The sequence below is a fragment of the Plasmodium gaboni genome, chromosome 11 (genome assembly GCF_001602025.1).
Source record: "Plasmodium gaboni strain SY75 chromosome 11, whole genome shotgun sequence".
NCBI lineage: Eukaryota > Apicomplexa > Aconoidasida > Haemosporida > Plasmodiidae > Plasmodium > Plasmodium gaboni.
The window spans coordinates 1,129,107-1,147,918 of record NC_031491.1 but is presented as its reverse complement, the minus strand read 5'-3'; the positions used below and the strand labels follow the sequence as shown (position 1 = coordinate 1,147,918).

General features: G+C 19.4%; 4 protein-coding genes across 4 annotated transcripts; 1 reads left to right on the top strand and 3 right to left on the bottom strand.

Annotated features, from left to right (window-relative positions):
* Positions 1-102: 102 nt before the first annotated feature.
* On the bottom strand, positions 103-5,592 carry PGSY75_1134200 (hypothetical protein; the record flags this gene model as incomplete). The annotated part of the gene is made up of 1 exon (XM_018786460.1): positions 103-5,592. The coding sequence occupies one exon, from the start codon at positions 5,590-5,592 to the stop codon at positions 103-105; it is 5,490 nt and encodes a 1,829-aa protein (XP_018641255.1).
* Positions 5,593-7,947: 2,355 nt separating this feature from the next.
* On the top strand, positions 7,948-9,219 carry PGSY75_1134100 (protein disulfide isomerase; the record flags this gene model as incomplete). Its single annotated transcript, XM_018786459.1, has 1 exon — positions 7,948-9,219. One exon carries the CDS (start codon positions 7,948-7,950, stop codon positions 9,217-9,219), a length of 1,272 nt encoding a protein of 423 aa, XP_018641254.1.
* An 882-nt stretch (positions 9,220-10,101) lies between these two features.
* PGSY75_1134000 (heat shock protein 70) lies at positions 10,102-12,093 on the bottom strand (the record flags this gene model as incomplete). The annotated part of the gene is made up of 1 exon (XM_018786458.1): positions 10,102-12,093. One exon carries the CDS (start codon positions 12,091-12,093, stop codon positions 10,102-10,104), a length of 1,992 nt encoding a protein of 663 aa, XP_018641253.1.
* Positions 12,094-14,605: 2,512 nt separating this feature from the next.
* On the bottom strand, positions 14,606-18,491 carry PGSY75_1133900 (hypothetical protein; the record flags this gene model as incomplete). Its single annotated transcript, XM_018786457.1, has 2 exons — positions 14,606-18,090; positions 18,203-18,491. The coding sequence occupies 2 exons, from the start codon at positions 18,489-18,491 to the stop codon at positions 14,606-14,608; spliced, it is 3,774 nt and encodes a 1,257-aa protein (XP_018641252.1).
* Between the last annotated feature and the right edge of the window lie 321 nt (positions 18,492-18,812).

Here is an 18,812-nt window from a genome sequence, read left to right as displayed (position 1 = left end):
TACATATATATGTATATATCAATTTAATATTTGTAGATATAGTGTAAATTTTATTATTTATTTTTTTTCATTATAATATGTTAACTCTTCAAATTTCTTTCTTTATTTTTTCCCCTTTTTCTTTGAGTTATTTTTAATTGATTTAAATGTCTTAAGAGTTTTGGCACTATATTTCTGACTTGTCATAACAGGTTTGAGAGCTACATAGGAATAAGGTAATAATTTATTCTTTTTAATAATATCTCCTTTACCTTTTTTAGATTTATATATATCTTTATGTGCTGTAATAAAGTGATCATTCTTTGGTTTGTTTTTCTTGGATTTATTATTATAAAGTTTAAATTTATTATGTATATTTTGTTTTTCACATATATCATTATATTTTTTACTAATTTCATCATAATGTTTTTTCTTTTTGTTATTTGAAAAAGAATTATCATCTTCTAAACGAATAATTATTTTTCCATCATTATTCATATGTACATTTTCTTCTTGATCTGAATCGGTATAATAATCATCTTCTTTCATATTTAATTTAGATTTATTTTTTTTTTTTTGTTTCATGAAAAATTTATCACCGAATAATTCTTTAATTTCATTTTGATTTGTATAAGACATATTTATATTATTATTTTTTTTTTTTAAAGCTGATTTTTGTAAATCATGTAATAAATCGATAATATAAGGATTGTATTTTATTGCTTTAGCATTTTTATTTTTTTTACCTTTCATTTTATTCTGTTGTTGTTTTTTATTTAAATGAAGTTCATCCAAAATGTCTTTAACAAAGAGAGTTTCTTTTTCACCCCTATATTTATGTAAACCTTCCAAAAAATTGGTAATTACATTATTATTTTTATATTTTGTACTTTTCTTTATTTTTTTCATTGACATTATTTTATTTGCTTTATCATCTTTAGTGGATGTTCCATTTATTTTTACGTTCAACCTATTTATGTCTTCATTTAAATTTTCTTCATCATCCATATCTGATGAAAATTGTGTAGATATATTATCAGATACAATTGATGATTCATCATTTGATGATGATGAAGATATATATCCATTTTTAACTTTATTGAAATTTTTCTTTTCATTTGAAATATTTTTCTTGTACTTCCCATCTTTAACATTAAATGTATCAACATCTTCCTCATCATTAATTATCTTTTTGGTAATTTTATTCTTTTTTATCATATTATTAAATATTTTTCTAGTTGATTTAGATAAATAATTTATAAAATCGTCATGCTCTAAAAGTTCATATAATTTAAAAAGTATTTTTTCAATTAGAAACACATAAGCTTTATTTTGAGATATATTATTAATAAGTTTCATTAACTCTTTCATATTGTTTAATATAATATCTTCATTAAAAACATATATACAAGTCAATAAATATTTTATAAAAACTTTTAATAAATTCTTTTCACTTGCATTCGATAATATTAAACATATACTAAAAAGCTGTACCTGATATTCATATTCAATTTTATAATTTTTTATTAATAAATATAAAATATATGTAGATATCTTTTTACAATTAGCTTCTTCTAAAACTAATCCAGGGGTAACATGAAAAAGAAATTCTTTAATATTACTTTTTCCTATATCTACTAAATGTTTAAATAATTCATTTTTTTTTAATTTACTTGTAACCTTCTTGTTTATAAAAAATAACGATTTCATTATGATAGGTAAAATTTCATAAAACAAGGAATGTGTATAAGACACATCTAACTTTTTACATTCTTTTAAATAAAATGTTAAACTATTCAAATAGAAATAAAATTTCTTCATATATTTATTTATATTATAATGAGTAACATATTCAAAAAATTGAAGAATACTTTCTTTTCTCATTAATGTGGGTAAATTTTGTTCCAATATTTTATTATCTACATATATACCATTCAAAATAGATAATTCATTTTTATTTAGATGAATATCATCTTTTTTGGAATATACATTCTTATTATTATTATTATTATTATTATTTAGAGATGTACACATATTTACATCAGGATGATTTAACATGTCATTATTTATATTTTCATCTATTATATTATCATGATCCTTTTGTGATGTAACCAATCTTTCATTTTTTTTTTTTAAAAGGATATTTCCAAAATATTTAAACAAAACAGCTATATTATCAAATAACAAAATTCTTACAAATTTCAATTTTTCCATATCTTCTTTTAAACCTTTCTTAATTTTAATATTTTTTAATTTGTCTACATGTAATAATGTTTGATTCCTCTTTTTTTTAAATGCACTTTTGATTACTCCTTTTTTGTTTTTCATAAACACTTCATTATTTCTTCCCTTTATAGTTTTTTTTTTGGAACCAGTAAAATTATCAATACCTTTTAAAGATATCGAATTTATTGATTCTTGATTTGTTAATAATGTATCTTTTTCATTAATATTATTGACATTGGTATGATCTCTTAGTGTCTTCGCATTTTGACAATACATTTTTTCTGACACATTAATACGTTTCACCTGTTTAGGCTTACTCTTTTTTTTATTTAATTTATTTAAATTTGTATATTTCATTTCATATATAACATTTATCATATGTATCAATTTTTGATAATATACAGAGCACATGTTAATTTGATGCAAGTTAAAAAATGGTATAAATATTTTTATAGATGTCAACAAACTAATTAAAGAAAATATCTCCTTTTCAATTTCGTTTCTTAATATAAGTTGTTCTAGTATTGTTAGCATTTCATTAAAATCGGTATCCTTAGAAAAGTATAGACATAACTGTATAAGATTTGAAAATGTACCTACTACCATATGTACATTTATATTATCATTTATATTATCATTTATATTATTATTTATATTTGATATAAATTTCTGTTCAAAACTATATGACACTACTGATATAAATCTAGGTATAAAAAGTTTTAATAAATTATCTGCTATGTTATTTAAGAAATAAGTATTTTTTTGAATATTTATTTGGGTATATTTACATTGTGTATTTTTAATTTTATTTTCCTTCTCATTCGATAAAAGAAATATCATTTTTTTTTCTCCTTCATTTATTTTTAAGGTTGACAAAAAAAGCCTTTGAAAAAAATATATAAAATTTGGTAATAAATTAAAATCATTGCAATTTATAAATTTTGCTATTAATACATATAAATCTTCTATATTAGTAGATAAAAAATAATATAAATTCATACAATCATTTAAACATGAAGCAAAATGATTTAATACATTTTTTATATACACCATATATTGCTTTTTTTTTATTGTATGTTCTTCTTCTTTTTCATATAAATCTATGTAAAAAATTAATAGGGGATAAAAAAAATTCATCAAAAATTTAAAATTTCCACCATAATATAATTTGTTACTATCTTTAATAATTTTATTTAATAAAAATATATCTTTTGCTAATAATTCTTTATGAGTAAAAAAAAAGTACTCATCCAAAAAATAATCTAACCCTAAAATACGGTATGAAATACATAGACAATTTATTAAGGAGCTTCGATATGTATTATTTATATTGTTTAATAAAAAGGATTTGTATTCGTTTGAGAAATCTAAATCGAGTAATTTAATAATGCCCGTTATATTATCATTCTGAATATGGTTATTATATTGATGAATTTGTCCATTCATTTGTCCATTTATGTGTCCATTTGTTTGTCCATTTATGTGTCCATTTGTTTGTCCATTCATTTGTCCATACATTTGTACATCCACCTTTTGATCATGTTTCATTTGAAAATATGATTTACCATAAACAGAATTTTCACCATTTATTTTGATATCCTCTTTATTATTACTATTTTTCACATAGTCATCAGATATTATTAACATATATAAACTCCATATCCTTCTAATTAATTTGGAGTAAATATTTTTATGCTTATTATTAAACTTTTGAACAAATATATAAAATTCCTCATTTAATTCATTACCTTTTTCTTTATATAAATGAATAATGATATTTTCATAAAACGTTAACACTTCTTGGATACATAAAAATAGTAATGGATGTATTACAAAATTTTGAAGAGTTAATAAATTATTAAGTAAATTAAAGGCATTTACAACAATAAAATAAGAATATTCATAAGAAGATATCTTTAAAAAATTAAAAGAAAAATATAAAAGAATCATGTGCTTATGTATCAAATGTGTAGAATTTAATATATTATAAACATTTATAAATATATTTTGTGTTAACACATTCATATTATCTTTTACTTCTTTAATTTCTTTTTCGATATTCATATCAACTTTATCATAAAATGTCACAATCATATTTTTTAAAAACGATATATTATTATATACTTTTTCATTCAATATACTTTTATTCATATTAAGTTGGTTATGGTTGTTTCTTTTATTGGAAACGTTTAAAGTTAGCTTATCCAATAAATTTATATCATTCATATTATCATCATAACTATAATCATTCATATTATTATTATTGTATATATTATTTATATAATTACTTTGATTATGATTTTGTGATAAAAATGGGTCATTTTCATTGATATTATTATAGGATTCATTTAACATGTGCCCATTATTTTTATTAACACTTAATAATGTATCCTTCTCATTTGTAGATGTATCAAAATTTGCCAACACATTTGAACTTTCATGTACCTTTTTTAATAATGAAAATAATAAAATTACATATTTTGATTTAATTAAGGAGCTCATTTTTTTTTGGGAAAGGAAAAACTGATTTTTATTTTTAAAGAATATTAAAATCCAACGTAACACAAAATAATTAAAAATCATATAATTTTCATCATAAGAATTATAATTATCTTTTAAATTAATAAGGTGATTAATTATTTCAAAATATAAAGTAAAAAATTCATCTTCATCTACAATATTTATTAAATTACTATATTCTTTTTTATTATTTTTATTATGAATATTTGTATCATTTTGTTTTCCACTTTCATATTCTTTTTGGTATATATTAAAAATAGAACAGAAGAAAAATAAAAACTTCACTTTGTACACATATGGAATAATAAATATAACTGATTTTATTAGATGAATAAATTTACATAAACCTTGAAAATTCTTAGTAAATTTTATAATATTTAAATTTTTATATATATAATCTAAAAAAGTATCTACTTTATATTTTGAACAAATATTAATATTTTCATCTTTTTCATCTTTTATATTATCAGCAGTAAAACCTAATTCTTCAATTTTCATTAAAACATTTTCATGATCTATACATTTTTTCATAACATCATAAAGAATTCGATAACTTAATTGTTGCAATATTTTATTATCTTTATCACAAAATAAACAACGTTTTATGATATCCTCTTCTTCTATATCTTCTTTCCCATATAGCTTTACTTTTAAATTTTCATCTTCACCTATAAATTCATTAATTTCTACTTTCTTCGTTTTATTTTCATATTTCTCTTTATTAAGATATTTTATTATCGAATTAGTAATAAAATCATTTTCTATATAATCTTTCTTATCCTTAAATTTCTCATATTTCTTTTTAATAAATTTATTTTTCTTCAAACTTCCCAAGACCTTTTTCTTACAAATTTTAAACTTATCCATTTAAATAAAAAAAAATAAAATAAATAGAATATAAACACAAAAAATAAACACAAAAAGAAGAAAAATATCTATACAAACGTACGTTTATTTACTCAAATTTTATAAAAATATACTAACAATAAGTAATAAAAACATGAAAAGGAAATATATAAATTTATATGTTATGAAAAAAAAAAGGTATATATCTTTCTCTTACATATATATTATATATTTATTAACATTTAATTTTATATAATTTTAAAATTATATCATTTTTATATAATTATAATTTCCTTCTTAAAAAAATATTTTAAGATAATATAAATAAGAAAATAAAAATAGATTAAAGAATTAAAAATATTATATTATATAAATATATATATATTATAATAATCATTAATTAAAAATAATCAATTTTATAAATATATTCATATTAATAAACCTTCATATTTTTATCCAAAGTGATGATCAAAAAAAAAAAAAAAAAAAAAAAAATTTTTTCATTATAAATATTAATATATATAATATATTACTATAATATTTATATAATATGTATATATTAATATTACATATATATTTTTCTATTGTATAGGGAAAAAAAAATAAGCCTATATCATTATTTTATATTAATATTATAATTTATTACAATGCAATATATATATATATATATATATATATATATATATATATATATATATATATATATATGTATAATAAGCCCTGTTTTTTTATAATACGCAATATAGAATTGTTTCTATATAAATAACATATATATTAACCATTAATATATATAAATATATTTTTCCTATATTGTGCTGATTATATAAATAAAATATATTTGAACATATAATTATTAGAAACCAATTTTCTACAATATTTTTGAATATGTTATATTCATTTATAAATTTAAAAAATAACTTATATAAAGGTTGTTTATAAAATTAAAATCAAGTATTGTATATTTTTAAATTTATTTTTTTATTTTTCTGAGAATTTTAATTTTTCTTTTCATTTTATATGAAAAAAGTGTGAAATATGAAATATGAATAATTACCTTGAGTATTACTTTTTTTCTATTTAAAATAATATAAAAATTATCAAATATATAATTTTAAAAATGTATTATAAAATGTTAGAATATACGAAATTAAAAATAGAATGTATAAAATATGTGAACTAATATATATAAATTACTACAATGAAGTTTTCTTCATGGAGTATATTATATAGAAAGGAAAATATATGTTAGTATTATTATTATATATTATATATATATATATAATTTTAAAATTAATAGTAATATATATTATGTATAATTTAGATAAATCCTACATTATATTTGTCTGAATTTATTATTTCTATTAGATCCTTATTTTATTTATTTATTTTTTTTTTTTGTGCATATTATATTATTTTTATTACTGCTTAAGATATATATATATATATATATATATATATATTAAACTATTTTTATTGGGAATGATTTTTATATGTCTTTATTTTGTACATAATACAAAAAATTAATATTTTAATGTGCATATTTTTTATATGTTAGTTATATTTATATATTTTTAATTTAAGTTCATATTAAAAATAAATTCCCTAATAATATATACGTACAATCTTATTTATATTTATATTTATATATGTTTTTTAATGTGCATATTTTTTATATGTTAGTTATATTTATATATTTTTAATTTAAGTTCATATTAAAAATAAATTCCCTAATAATATATACCTACAATCTTATTTATATTTATATATGTTTTTCTTTAATGGTACTTATTACAAGAAAAAAAAAAAAATTTTAAACGGTTTACTTATGGGGTTTGTAACATTACTGAATGTTCTTACACTTTTAAGATATTATTAAAAGAATAAATAAATATATATATATTTATATGCTTTATTCATTTATTTATATGATATGAATACTTAAATATCATATATTATATATTTTTTTTATTTTTTTTCTGTGAACTTAAAGTTCTTATGTGTATATGTATTAGAACATATAAAATATGTAATATAAATTTCTTGATTTTTTTTTGCTTAATATATATTTTTTTTGGCTTCATACAAGAAAAAAAAAATATATATATATATATATATATATAATATATATATGCTTTTTTGTGTATATTTTTTATGTGAATAAAAGAATATATATAAATGTATATTTATTAAATTAATAATTTTACATATAAAAGATATATGTAACTATTTGTATTTTTTAATTGAATTTTTTTTTTTTTGTTATTACGAATTATATTTCATATATTATTATCCTCTTTTTTTATTTATCTTTATATATATATATATATATATATAATTATCTCCTTTTTGTATTAAGAAAAAAAAAAAAAGAAAAAGATGAAAGGGTATAATTATTTGTTCTTATTTGTTAGTTTAATATTCGTTTTCATTAAATCTAGCTTTGGATTATATACTAATGTACCCGAAATTGAAACAGTTGATGACCCTAAAAGATTAGAAGAATTATTAAGTTTAAAAAAAGTTTATCTTGTTCAGTTTTATGCTACATGGTGTAGGGTTTCAAGAGGTTTTTCTAACGATTTCATCAATATAGCAAAAACATTAAAAGATGATGTTAAATTTATAGCTATAAAAAATGAAAATATATTAAATGAATACAAGATCACTGAATATCCAACAATGCATTTAATATTTGGAAATGAAAATAATACTAAAAAAGAAGTAGAAAAGTTTGATGGAAAATATAAGATCAAAGATGTAGTTTCTTTTATATATGAAGGTATTAAAAATTATCGTTTAAAAGAATTAAATATAGATACATCAAAAAAAAGTTCTTACAAAAAAAAATCTAAAGGTAAAAACAATGGGAAAGTAATTATTTTAAATGATAGTAATTTCGATCAAAATGTTATACAAAATGATGATAATGTTTGGTTTGTCTTTTTCTATGCTCCATGGTGTGGCCATAGTAAACCTATACATCCAATGTTTGATGAACTAGCTAAAAAAGTAGCTCATTTGAAAAATGCTAAAATAGCTAAAATCGATGCTACAGTAGAACAAAGAACAGCACAAACATATCAAATAAATCATTATCCATCTTTTAGATTATTTCCATCAGGAAATAAAAAACCTCATACTGCAATTGATTATAATGATTCAAGAACTGTTGATGATTTACATCATTTCTTTCTAAAATATTATGTTGAAAAAAAAGAATTAATTCAATTAACATCACAACAAGTTTTTGATGAATTCTGTGAAAAGGATGTCTGTCTATTAGCTCTCTTACCAAATAAAGAAGACACAGAACCTTCATATTTTAAATCATACGTTCATATATTAAGTAATGTTATTAAAGACGTGAACCACTTACCAGTTACATTATTATGGACCCAAGCAGGTGATCAATTAGATATAGTTCAAAAATTAAATTTAACATTTGGTTTCCCAACAGTTATTGCTTTAAGTTTTTCAAAAAATGTTTTTTCTATACTTAAAGGTAATTATTCTGAACAATCTATAAAAAATTTTATTACACAAATGATGATGGGAAAATCATCTGTAGATAATTTAGTACCATTTAAAGTAAAAAATGTTCCAAAGTTTTCTTTTAACTCTTCTAATGATATAAATACCGAATTGTAATATCTTAGAAATTATATCTCTAGGAACAGGAAATATATTAAATATATATAAAATGGACACTTACAAAGGTTTGATAAATTAATAATAATTAATAGTTCTTCAATTTTTATAGATATTAAGTTGTAACTTTAATACAAATTTGGAATATATAAAAATTGTGTATATTAAAAATATATATATATATATATATATAGGTATATATTTACTTTTATATTATTTTATTTTTTTTTTTTATTTAATTTTTTTTTTCTTGTATGGTTCTATAAGTGCACCAAATTTTATATTAAATTTTTTAAAGCTAATAATGATTTACAGTTTAATATATAAATTTTGCAATATACCTTCAAAAAAAAAAAAAAAAAATATAAAAAAATAAAAAAATATATATAAATTACCCACACAGACATATATATATTTTTACATTATTATATGAATAAAGTTTTTATTTTAATTAAATATTAATTTATGAAACTGAACCATTATATATTAATATATATAGTTTAAAACTATAATTTATAAAAATATACAAATATAAATAAATAAATAAAAATATTATATATACATATATATATATAATATTCTTTTTTTTTCTTTTTTTTTTTTTTTTTTTTTTTTTTGGAGTTTGTTCTAATTTTTCAAATTTTTAGAAGCATAAATAAAATTTTGATATATGCTAAAATATATCCCATATTTGCAAATATATATATATATACATTTCTACATATATATATAATATATTATGTTCGATTTCAATTGTTGTATATACTAATAAACGTATATACATACACAAACATATATATATTAAATAATTTAATATTATATATATATATACATATTATTTTTTTTTAATACAAATAATATATGAAACTTCATGTAAGCATATTATGCGTTATCTTTATTTTCTTCAGCTTTATTTTCATTATTTGGTTGTTCTTGTTGGGCTCCTTGTTGAGCATTATTTTTGTACATTTCTTGTGATATGGCCCATGATTTTTCTTGTAACTGCTTAGTGGCATCTTTAATAGAATCTAAATCATCAGATGTCAATTTTTCTCTCAATACTGTAATTTTTTGTCTTAATTCATCTTTATCAGAATCGGAAATTTTATCTTTGAAATCTTCCAATTGTTTTTCAGAGCTATATATAAGTGTTTCAGCTTCATTTTTAGAATCAGTTAAGTTTTTCTTAAGTTGATCTTTTTCTCTGTTTAATTCAGCTTCTTGAACCATTTTTTCGATTTCTTCCTTGCTTAAACCACCACTACTTTGTATAGTAATTTGTTGTTTTTTGTTGGTCATTTTATCAATAGCTGATATGTTAATAATAGCATTGGCATCAACATCGAAGGTAACCTCTATTTGTGGTACACCTCTTGGTGCTGGTGGAATACCAACTAAATCAAAAGAACCTAATAATTTGTTATCAATAGCCATTTCTCTTTCTCCTTGGAATACTTTAATGCTAACTTGTGTTTGATTATCAGCAGCTGTAGAAAATATTTGAGACTTTTTGGTTGGAATAGTTGTGTTTCTATTAATCAATTTTGTGAAGACACCACCTAAGGTTTCAATACCTAAAGATAAGGGAATAACATCTAATAAAAGTAAATCTTTAATTTCACCTTTTAATACACCTCCTTGTATAGCAGCACCTAAAGCGACAGCTTCATCTGGATTCACACCTTTTGATGGATTATTTTGGAAAATTTGTTTAACAGTGTCTGTTACCTTTGGCATTCTAGTCATACCACCAACTAATATAATCTCATTGATTTCTTCTTTTTTAACATTTGCATCCTTAATACATTTTTCACATGGTTCAATAGTTCCTTTTAATAAATCGTGGCATAATTCTTCTAATTTAGCTCTTGTTAATTTTATTTGTAAATGTTTTGGACCTGTTTGGTTAGCTGTAATGAAAGGTAAGTTAATTTCTGTTTGAGTTTTACTAGATAATTCAATTTTGGCTGTTTCAGCTGCTTCCCTCAATCTTTGTAAAGCTAACTTGTCATTTTTTAAATCAATGTTTTCCTTTTTCTTAAATTCAGAAATGAAATATTCTAAGATTCTTTGATCAAAGTCTTCTCCTCCTAAGGATGTATTACCGTTGGTAGCCTTAACCTCAAAAACACCACCTAAAATTTCTAAAATAGAAATATCAAATGTACCACCTCCTAAATCATATACAGCAATAACTTTACCATCACTCTTTTCTAATCCAAATGCTAAAGCAGCAGCAGTTGGTTCATTAATAATTCTTAAAACATCTAAACCTGCAATTTTACCAGCATCTTTTGTGGCTTGTCTTTGTGAATCATTAAAATAAGCTGGTACTGTAATTACAGCTTGATGAACTTTTCTTCCTAAATAATTTTCAGCTGTTTCTTTCATTTTTTCTAAAACACATGCACCAATTTGACTTGGGGAATATTTCTTTCCCTGTGCTTCAATCCAAGCATCTCCATTAGATGCTCTAACAATTTTATATGGTAGATTTTTTTGCTCCTTTTTAGTAGCATCTTCATCATATTTTCTACCTATAAATCTTTTTGTTGCATATACTGTATTCTCAGGATTTGTTATAGCTTGCCTTTTTGCAACTATACCAACTAACCTTTGATTATCATTTGTAAATGCAACAACAGATGGGGTGGTTCTAAATCCTTCTGAATTTTCTATAACCTTTCCTTGTTTACCTTCCATTATAGCTACACAACTGTTAGTGGTACCTAAATCAATACCTATGATATCTCCAGAAGCTCTATTGCGATTTATCTTGCTTGTACACAAAGAGCGAGTCTTTTCACTTAATAAATTATTTTTTACACATCTTTCGAGGATTTTTACAATGTTCTTTTTATTGAGTGATACCATTTTAGCTCTACTCTAAAAAACTGATAAAAAAAAAAAAATAAAATAATAAATAAATAAATAAATATATATATATATATATGTTATATAAATAAAAATAACATATGCACATAAATATGCGTTCAATTAATAAAATATTGAATATAAGAAAAGTTATTATGTAATTATAATAATAGGAACATATATATCAATTACTTTCATATAAATACAAATAAAAAAAAAAAATTTCACTTTTTGATAAGTTCAATATTTCAAAAAAAAAAATATCCATAAAAATTATTTTACATACATATATATATATATATAGATACATGTTATAATTATATAAATTTTATATTATATAAAATACTGTCATTAATATAACACACTTTTAAATTAAAAGAAATATGTATATATATATATATATATATATTATATTCTTATAATATCCACACCATATAATTCTTACTTTCAATTATATATATAAATCCTTGTATTAACAAAAATATGTTAAAAACTTTATTTAAATTTAAATTATACAAATATTTAAATTTTGAAGCTTTCTTCTTATATTACATAATATATACTAATTTTATTTTACTTTTATTTATTATTATATATTACAAATCTATATAAAATATGAAGTAGTTATTTATATAATTGTAAAAATATAATTAAATGATTATTTATAAAAAAATAAAAAATATATTTTATATTAAATATAGTTATATGAAAAAATATATATAAATATAGAGATTATAAAATATATATTATCATATATATAAAATTAAATATTATTATATATATTATATTTTTTTTTTTTTTCAATTTTTAAATAAAATTAAATCTTATACTTTTTCTTTATTTCCTTACATATACATTTATAAATAATAATAATATTATTATTATTATTATATATATATATATATATATATATAAACGTATAATATAAAACAAAAGGTGCTTTTTTTTTTTTTTTTTTTCCCTTTTTTTTATATTATAAAATATATTGAGTTATAAATATTGATTTTTTTTATGTAAATGAAAGTATATATACCTACATAACATAATATTATGTTGCAATTTTTAAAAGTATATTATAAAATATATCCTATGAAATATGTAAGATATATATTATATATAAATATATTATATATATACAGATAAGTATAAATTTTTCGTAAATTAAGAAGGCATATTATCCAATTAATTTAAAGAAGAAAAAAAAAAAAAAAAAAGAACTTAAACAGAAATATATATATATATATATATATATTAATTTATAATATAAAATTTAGAAATTCTCATATTCAAAATTTTCTATATAGAGAATATATTTTACATACATGTACGTAAATAATATATTACTTAAATATGTGCGCATTTTTTTTTTTTTTTTATAATATATATAAAATATATAATACATTTGAGTATATTAATAATATAATTACGTACATTATATTTTAACGAGTAAAATATATTATTTTAATGGGGCGATTTTCTTTATTTATATAATATTATAAAATCCAAAAAAATATGAAAGAAGTTACATAAGTAATAACACAACATCATAATAAGAAAAAAATAATAATGAATAAAATAAAATTAAAATGTATGTTATTCATATAATAATTTTATTCGAATTTTTTCAATTTTACTTTTTTATTTTTAATATTTAAGTTTTCCTTTATGTTAAGTTTTTTTTTATATATATTTTTTTTTTTTTTTTTTATGAGGAAAAAAAAAATAATAATAAATAAATGATTAAATGGAAATATGACCATTTACATTATATGTGAAAAATATGAAGCATGCAGTACTTTAAAATGATATGTCCCCATAATAATATGTACAAAAAAAAATAATAAAATAAAATAACATAAATAAAAATACATTTATAAATATATATATATTCATATAATTATCTATTGAGAAAAAATATTTTCATTAAGATATAAAGAGAGAGGGTAAAATTCAATATAAGAAATATGTATTAATATAGAAAAAATAAATAAATACTCCGAAAAATTAAATATACACATATAATATATTTACTAATCCTATTTATATAAATTTTTTTATATATTAACAAAAAATAGAAAATGTATTTAAAACCAAATATTATCATATTAAATGTGTTATCTCATAGGTGATAATATGATTCTTATTTATATAAGAAATGATATTTCACGGTTAATATAATACTGAAAAAAATAAAAAAAATAAAAAAATGAAATATATTAATAATATTGGTTTAAAAAATTAAACAATATGTACAAATAAATATTGTGTATAAATTAAATTTTGTAAACAAATATATAATTTGAACATGAAAGCAATATTATGACAATTATAAAAATATGCCTTTTATAACAAAAAAAGAAAAAATGAAAAAAAAAAAAATAAAGGAAATGTAAATAAAATGAAATAAACAAAATAGATATAATAAAATAAGCACATATATATATATATATATATATATATATATATCCTAATTTTTGCAAGAAGTGCAGTTTTTATTATACAAGATCTTCTTTTAAACCCTTTGAACATGAACAAAAAATGTTTTTCCATATAATTCCAAGTTCATATTATTTTTCATTATTTTATTCATAATATCATAAAAAGAATCAATATAATCAAGAAGTTTTTTTTGGTTATTATTAAATATAACTTCTTTTTCTAAAATAATTCTCATATTTTTGGTTACATTGACTTTATATTTGTTGTTAATTAATTGCATGTTGAGCATTTCATATGAGACTTCATAAATTTTAATTACTCCTATTTTATTTTTCATTAAATCATAATTTGTATCTTGCTTGACTTCTGAAGAAATTAAATAGTGTACATTTTTATTTTTATTATCTAAAGAAAGTAATAATCCAAATTTTATTATATCATCATCAATTGGTACTATTTCATGATATCCATATTTTGATGTAGCAAAAATAACTTTGAAATAAATTATGGAGTCATAATAATAGGACAAGGGTAAGAATTGAATATCTCCTTTTAAGAAATAAGAAACATGAAAATTGAAATCAATACCATACATTAATAAATGTTTATATCTTGAATGATATACTATATGTGTTTTTAAATTTTCAAAGAAATTATATTCTTCATTATATTTTTTTATCATAAAATTATTAAAAAAATCATATTCTTTTTCATTATCCAAAAATTGTTTTAAATGTATTTTCTTTAAATCGTCTGCTGTTTTTGATCTTGATAATTTAAATATTTCTTCTTTAAAAGTTCCTATATATACAAATAATATTTTATCATCAATCATTTTATTCTTTATATGTTCTTTTACATATTTTTCCATACAAGAATAATAATTTCCCCATGGACAAATTCCAGCTTCATTTAATTCCATATTTAATGTTTCAAAATAAGGATATAAAAATGTCTCTACATGAACTCCTTTCGATTTCATAATTAAATAATCACGTCCATAAAATGAATCATAAAAATAATTCTGATGAATACTATTACTATCTGTACCTCCAATTCTAGTACTACTTACGTTATTCATATATCGCTTTTGTGATTTTAAAGCTCCCAAAATATAATTCATATCTGGTACTGCATATAATATATTATCCTTAATCCATCTGGTAACATCTTCATATTTTATTGAATCCATATTATCATATATTTTTAAAATTTCTTCTTCATCAACTTCGAATACGTTAATATTTTGTATATTCTCATTATTATCATTTTCTAGTTTATCTTTACAACATGAATTATATAAATTATTTATTATAGGTATCCTCCATAAATATTTTAAATTTGAACTTTCAAATATGGATAACACATTATTTTTATTTTCATTTGAACCGTCACAATTATTTTCACATAACATTTTATATTCGTCTTCAAATTCATTTTCATATTCATTTTCATAATCATTTTCGTATGTACTTTGAAATTCATTCTCAAATTCATTTATATCATCTACTGTATTGCTTAGTTTTATTTTATTAGATTTTTTTTTTTCATTTAATAATTTAATTGATTCTTCAATTGATGTTATAGTTGGCTCATCATTTTTGTCCTCATCTTTTACATCACTTTTGTCTTCATCTTTTACATCATTTTTGTCTTCATCTTTTACATCACTTTTGTCTTCATCTTTTACATCATTTTTGTCTTCATCTTTTACATCACTTTTGTCTTCATCTTTTACATCACTTTTGTCTTCATCTTTTACATCACTTTTGTCTTCATCTGTTACATCACTTTTGTGTTCATCTGTTACATCACTTTTGTGTTCATCTTTCAAATCATTTTTATCTTTTTCTTTTACATCATTTTTATCTTCATCTGTTACATCACTTTTGTCTTCATCTTTCAAATCATTTTTATCTTTTTCTTTTACATCATTTTTATCTTTATCTTTCACATCATTTTTATCTCCATCCTTCACCTCATCAGTTCTTTCTTTATTTTCTTTCATATCCTCAATTTGGCCATCAATATTTCCTTTCTTATGCACTTTTTCTTCTGTTAATTCCTTTTCTTGTACATTTTTATTATCCCCTTTAAAATTATTTTCTTCATCCTCTATATTTTCATCGTCAATAATTTCTTCACCCTCTTCTATATCCTCAGGATATACATCTTTCTCGAATTTATTACTCATATCAACAATTTGATCACCGGTTTCATTATTGACACTTGTATCTTCATAATTTTTATCAAAGGTATATATATATTTATTAAACTGAAAAATAGCATTTCCAAAAAGATTTTTCACACCTTCTATATAACTTTTTATAGTAGGTTTAAATATATAATCGTCTGTAACATTATCAATTTTTTTTTCCATTTTTTCTGTATATTTGGTAATTTCATCATTTAGATCAGTATATCCTTCTTTTGCACCTTCTTTAACATCCATTGATTTTTCTTTTATCCATGGACTATTATTATTATTATCATCATATTTGACAAAAAGATCATCAATAAGGTTATCAATATCTCCTTTCTCCAAATGAAAATAAGAATGATTTTCTTTTTTCATGGAAGTTAATATATTTTCATATTTTGTTGTTTCTATATAATCTAAATGATCAAAATTCGATTTATTCATAAGTTTTAAATCAATTTTGGATGATGGTTCCTCTGATTTTTCTTCTTTCATATTAAAATTCAAATTAATATATTCTTCATTATATAAAAATATAATATGAACATTTTTTGAATATTTATTGTTTAAGAAATGTATAATAGAATTGATAGTTTTATTTGGACTGTGAAATGTGACATATTCACTCATATTAATAAAATCAATATTATTTTTTAATAAATTTTCTTTTGATGTATCAATAATACTATTTATATCATCTATATTAAAATCAACATTATATTTTAAATTACTTATCATTCTACTAAAATTCACATTTTCCTTATTTATCCATTCCTCATATTCTTCTACTTTTTTATTAATTAAATTATCAATTTTTTCAGTAGTTTTATTCATATCTGCAATCATATAAAATATGCTCAATACTATTTTTCTATGCATTTTAGATAATATTTTTGCATTCTTTTCTATATATTTTTCTAATTTTTTCTGAAAATTTTTTACTTCTCTATATGTATATACATATTCTACTAGTGCATTTTTTACAGCACTATTTAAATCATTACCATACTGTACCATCATTTCATAAAAATTTATATTATTATTTTCTTTGGTTAAATTATATGTCATGCCTTCAAAATAGCTAATTATAGGAACAGCTGTGTTAAATCGTTCATCCAATGATTTAAGCAGCATATTTTTCTTACTTTTAATTCCATCAAATGTCTTCTTTATTTTAACACTAAGATCATCACTTTTATTTAACAATTTTATAATTTCAAAAATATAACTTTTTACTTCTTTAATCTCTTTATAAAATCGAGAATGAAAAACGCTATCTATATCATGAAATACATTGAGAATATTGTCCACGTCTAAAAATTTTATGCAATTTTCATTATTCACAACTTCGTTAAGACCTAAAAAAAAAAAAAAAAAAATATACATATATATATATATATATATATATATATATATATATATATACAATTTTATACACATAAAGATCCATTAAAATATATTATAACTTACAATAATCTCTAAACGATTCGTATAGTAAATCATAATTGTGTTCATTAAATGTATATTTCCTAAATTCCAAATTCTTTATATCATTATTTTCTTCTATTTTAAAGTCATCAACATTGTTCTTGAAGATTTTATCAAATATACCCATAACATCATCTAAATTAAAATTATAATTCAATGTATCTGTTAAACTTTTATTCAATATTTTGTCTGGGACATTTCTAGGTATATTTGAAGATTCACCCAAAGAAACTAAACAATAATATATTATTATACCCTTAATTATTTTCATATTTTAAAACATATACACCAAAAAAAAAAAGAAAAAAAGAAAAAAAAAAAAAAAAAAATTAAATGTATTGAAAATATTATATATATATATATATATATATATAGATATTATACATATATTTTTTTCTTCCTTTTCTTCTTTATCTTCATTTTCTTTTTCTTAATTATTTTCCTTTTGAATGATTTTTAATTTCTTGTTCATAAGAATTTTTCATTTTTAAGATATTTATTTATTCTTCCATTTTATATTTAAAAAAAAAATTAATATAATGAAATAATATTTATAATGAAAGATTGAAAAATATTATAGAAATCTAGAGAA